The following is a 5010-nucleotide window of genomic DNA, read 5'->3' as shown; positions in this document are numbered from 1 at the left end:
ATTTTTTAAGTTATTAATTTCGTTATTTAGAGTTATTTTTGTAAGTCAAGGTTTTTTGTAACGTGCACGATTTTTTTTAATCAATCAATATTTTTATTACTTGCGAGATGATGAAATCACATGTTTAACAATTTTTACGACCAATTATTAACATCCTGTCGTTTGTTAGAAACATGGTAAATAGTTTTTACATTGCGCAATTTAAAATATAGATAGGTAAACTTGCAGTTGTGGGTATGCAGCGATGCGAATATAAAGAATAATGTGCGTAATAATGCAAAATTATACCCATCCTTGTAGCTGAGTTGCTTCGTGCGCGATTTTAATATTTCTTCTTTATTACCGAAAAAAAGATAATAGCTTCGCGAAGCACTTATGATTTCGAAGTAATACCTCGGTAATACCTAGCGTATTTTTTTTATCGCGGAAGTTTCAGTCGTCTTAATTTGATAAATTAAATCTCATTTCTGTCTGTATATAAAGATGGAGTTAAGAAAAGACCTCACGTAAATTTTTTTGTGCTTTGAGAAAAAAGATAAAAAGTGAAAGTCTTTCGAGGACATTTGACATCTACCTGTAGAAGGTCGCGGAGAGCATCGACTGCACGACAAATAATTCGTTAATGATGTTTAAACTCAAACATTTTCACACAGTCGTAAAATGTACCTCCATCATATTCGTTGAAGGAACATTCCTGCCCGCAGATCTGTGTCACTAGGCAAAGATTAAGCTTTATATCTCATAAAGAGCGAGTTTAAGGATGTTCGTGTTATTCGTCCAATATTTTTTCACTCGATTCGAGAACGATAAATGGCCCCCAATAGGGTTTTTACAATCTACGCCATTTGACTAGTTTCGTGACTATCATAAGATATGCATTTTATAGTAAAATATGGACAAAGATTTTATGTCATTTATATGTCACCGAGCAAACATTTATAACTTTTAAATTACAGAGATTTTTTGCTATGTCTCCACAAGAAAAATAATTTTATTTTTAATTTTTACACATGAATATCAATATCACACTAAATAATATTTTGGTTTTTAAACTTTTATTTGGTCGCTGTTAACAAAGATGACGTATTTACATTTCTGTTTATATGTGTAGATAATTTAGTTTTATTACTAAATGCTTAGGCAGGCGATCAACTGGCTTCGGATAATATATTCAGGATCGTAATACGCGCAGCTGCGATAAACAAAAATTAACATAACGTCGACGGAATATTGGCCATGTGATACAAGTATCGCGATGCGAACCGGTATCTGCCAAAAATTCAGCCAGTGTTTTATGCAGATAGTCGAGACGAAAATTTACGCGCAATTTATTTCGCTCGATGCGCATTATTGATTAAAACGAGAATGATGGAGTAAATATTTCTTCATTCATAAATTGTCATTTAGAACGGCTTCTATTACGCGTCGCAGAGAGGAAAAGGAAAATTTGCGCTTGCCTGTGGAAGAGCACATAGCGACTCTGAGGAGGATACACCTGACGATTAATAGATAATTAGGGAAACGAAGAGCCCGAACCCTTCCTGCGAGCACCCGATCGTCGAATGTTGAATTACCAGTTTCCGTTCGTATAATAGCTTCCAGGAAACGGCGCAGCAAAAATTATTCTCCCAAGTTAATAGACAATTACGTAGTCGCTAAATGATAGTGTACGCGTGCCATACCATCAGCTGCGAATGTGGATGCATTCTAGACGCGCTGTTGCATTCAATACGAGAATTTTCAGCAGCGAGCGCAGCTGATGCGCTCGACGTTTCGTAACGTCGTATTTGCATCATCCAGTCTCATTGCGTATAACAATTATCATCTTGGTTTGTCATTGCGGCTTTCGGAGTCGTTTAGCGAAACTTCATTTGGCCGAATGCACGTTGAACGGTTAATTAAAATATAATTAATAGTAATGGCGAGGCTGCACGAAATGGCGCAACGCGAGTATCATAATATTCGCGATTGGGTTACATATACCTTAATTACATTTTTTTTGCATTCGAATTGTCTACGTTTGATGGCTAGGCAACCATGCAGATGTTTCTTTCACTTGTCATTGCAAGACCAAAACCCACTGAAAAAATTTAAATTCTCGTTTCTTCATTCTTCTCGGATATCCTTGCTTTCCAGTAGCACATTTGGTTGAGCACATATCGGCGGATTAATATTGCTAAATTTATCGGGTCTATCGACGAGCACTCGACACTCGTGTCGCTAAAACAATATTTGTCTTCGCGCAGACGCGCACTGGTCCTTTCCAGGTACCGCGAATCCCGTTTTGTCGCGCGCGAGCTCGGACTCAAGGCTGAGTTTTTCTCGAGACGACTCGCTGCACCGAACTCGTAATAGCGTGTAATTCCCCGTCATGCGGGCAGACCGTAAGCAATCGCACACGTAATGGAACATGCACCTCTCGAGAGCGAGCGCCGGTCGTTCATCGGTGTGACTTGGTTCTCTCTCTTTCTCTGCGCAGATCATCCACCGCGACCTCGCCGCCAGAAACGTTCTCGTGGATCACAACAAGCTGTGCAAAATCGCCGACTTCGGCATGTCGAGGTTCGCCAACGAGGATGGCGAGGTGATCGAGACTAGACACGGCAGAAATGCCTTACCCATCCGATGGATGGCCCCCGAATCTTTGATCTACTCCCTATTCACGACGAAGACCGACGTCTGGAGCTTCGGGATTCTGATGTGGGAGATCGTTACTTTAGGTAAGTGCCTTCATCGCCTGTCATTCGAGAATGACTAAGTGACTTGCTTGATTTCGGTAGCTTGTTATTGGAATAAATATTATTTTTTTTACTCAAAGCCTCTTAAAGTAAAAATATAAAGGATTGAGAATCCTTTTGTTGCGTTGTTATTATTTGATATGAAAATAAAGGTATGCTTGTGCAGACACGCTAATAGTTTGGAAGTAAACTTATATATTAAATGTAAACTTGTGTTATTAGTTTTATTTAATTAACAAAATTACAAAGAAAAAGAAATTAATCTGCAAAATATGTCATTAAATATATCATCAAAATTTTATAGCGATTTCCTGAATCTTCCATTTTTTGTCGTCCTTATATCAGTTAAAAGAACCCGATGTGGCTACACACATACGATCATCTTGAATATCCACTAGGGAAAAAGAGAAAATATCCAATTTATACCTTGTTAAAGCATGTACTTTAATCAATGGATGGTAGCTTCTTCCTACCGCGACCTATCGTGCTGACATCCCGTCGTAATAATCGCACCACTTTGTGCTCTCTGTTCAGGTTCAACACCGTACCCGGATATGACGGCGCGGGAAGTCATGCGGAACGTGCACAACGGTTATCGGCTGGAGAGGCCTTCGCACTGTCGAACCGAGCTCTTCAGGGTGATATCCCGATGCTGGCACGCCGATCCCGACCGCAGGCCAGAGTTTCAGATCCTACGTAGGGATCTCGCTCAGCTGCTGGAGGACAACATGAACGGGCACTACGTGGACCTCGAGAGCTTTGCCTCCGAGTGCACCGATTGAGAGAGGTCGACGGAGGAAACCTCAGGCTCATCCTCGATCGCACCGGGAAATTGATCCCGTGGAAAAATTCGCGCTCAGCACACGCGTTGGTGCTACGTGAGCAGGGAGATTTTTTGACATACCATTGATCTTCGAAGCGACTTTCCTTCGCGAGTACAGAACGTAATTGAGATTATCCCAAAAGATCGAATTCTGCGAGGTCTGGAACGTCTTACGTTCTTACTGTTTTTGACCTCCAAAATTCGTAGGAATTTTGTACGAAGTGTATTCTATATTTTGTAAAATACGCTTGAAAATAGAGTCGATAACTGGGGGCTACTTGAGATAATGGAGAAATATCAAAAAATGTTTCGTTGTAGGAAATTCGTCGATCCGCACGTAAAAATCGCAATCCGTCCACATTTGCATGGGTCTTATTATCGCTGTGCAATAGCAGAATCTAATGACAAGATACGATGTTAATTTATTATTACGTGAATACGATCGACGTATACTCGGCAACAACATCGCATACATTCGTAATAATTACGAATGAATTTTTATCATTGGATGCTTTTACGATTCGTTGAAGTACATGTATAATTAATTATGCAATTTCCATCTTGTTGAAGTACGCAGAACAGAGGAACGCTGTAACGCACGATGCTGTGATAAATGACGAAAAATAAAAAAAATTACATAAGCGCGATATTGAAGCGCAATGAGAGAGTTTATAAAGTCCGCAAAATATAAGTATTCCATCTAGAATAGAGTATTATTGGGTAAGTAGAATTTTTACAATAAATTATACACGACATTGGTTAATCCTTCAACATTTCGTCTTAATAATTTTATTTATAAACGAGAATGTATACATTGGGCAATGATTGTGCACAATTGATGATTTACGCATTTTAAAGGCTTGCTTGTTGCATGTAATGTATTTTACATAAATCATTTTTTTTATATTAGAAAGGCATTTAGATATCAATTTATCGAAACAATAGCGGACATTATTTTTAAAGAATTCTGCTTTAAGTTTTTGATATTCATTTATTACTTCGAGGGAAAGAGAAGACAATTTACAGAAAGACTTAGTTCTCCACGTTAAACTTGGAAAACACAACGAGACTCAGCTCTGCGTCGCGACATTTGTACATATTATGTCTCTTACGTAATATATATACATATATATATACATATATAGATATAACAATGAATATTATATTTGCCAGAAATCAAAAAGAGACGTCCCACTCTTCGAACCGCATTACTCGTAATACTGTAACAATAATTCTCGTTATTAATTGTCGTTAGGTATGTGCATCCCGTGTTTTTAATCGCGCCCGACGCGTTTATTCTTAATCATTCTAGTCTTTTGCGACGCGTTTTGGGGCGACGATCGGTATCGATTATATCGCACGCTATTTTTCTTTTCATTCTCCGCTTTCATAAGCGTTACGAATTCGCCCGAAATTGCGATATCAGCGACATAATATAATATATCGCGG

General features: G+C 38.7%; 1 protein-coding gene across 1 annotated transcript; it reads left to right on the top strand.

Moving 5' to 3' along the window:
• The first annotated feature begins 2452 nt into the window (after window positions 1-2452).
• LOC112466863 (tyrosine kinase receptor Cad96Ca-like) lies at window positions 2453-4139 on the top strand. Its single transcript, XM_025035204.1, has 2 exons — window positions 2453-2720; window positions 3273-4139. The coding sequence occupies exons 1-2, from the start codon at window positions 2555-2557 to the stop codon at window positions 3518-3520; spliced, it is 414 nt and encodes a 137-aa protein (XP_024890972.1). The 5' UTR covers window positions 2453-2554; the 3' UTR covers window positions 3521-4139.
• The last annotated feature ends 871 nt before the right edge of the window (window positions 4140-5010 follow it).

This window comes from Temnothorax curvispinosus, unplaced genomic scaffold, assembly GCF_003070985.1.
Source record: "Temnothorax curvispinosus isolate PA1 unplaced genomic scaffold, ASM307098v1 QBEX01016619.1, whole genome shotgun sequence".
Classification (NCBI taxonomy): domain Eukaryota; kingdom Metazoa; phylum Arthropoda; class Insecta; order Hymenoptera; family Formicidae; genus Temnothorax; species Temnothorax curvispinosus.
This window is presented reverse-complemented; position numbering and strand designations above follow the sequence as displayed.

Bases quoted from the DNA above. Each gene is read 5' to 3' on its own strand.
- LOC112466863 (XM_025035204.1), top strand. From the start codon at position 2,555: ATGTCGAGGTTCGCCAACGAGGATGGCGAGGTGATCGAGACTAGACAC. The intron at 2,721-3,272 runs GTAAGTGCCTTC...CTCTCTGTTCAG, and splicing joins GTGGGAGATCGTTACTTTAG to GTTCAACACCGTACCCGGAT.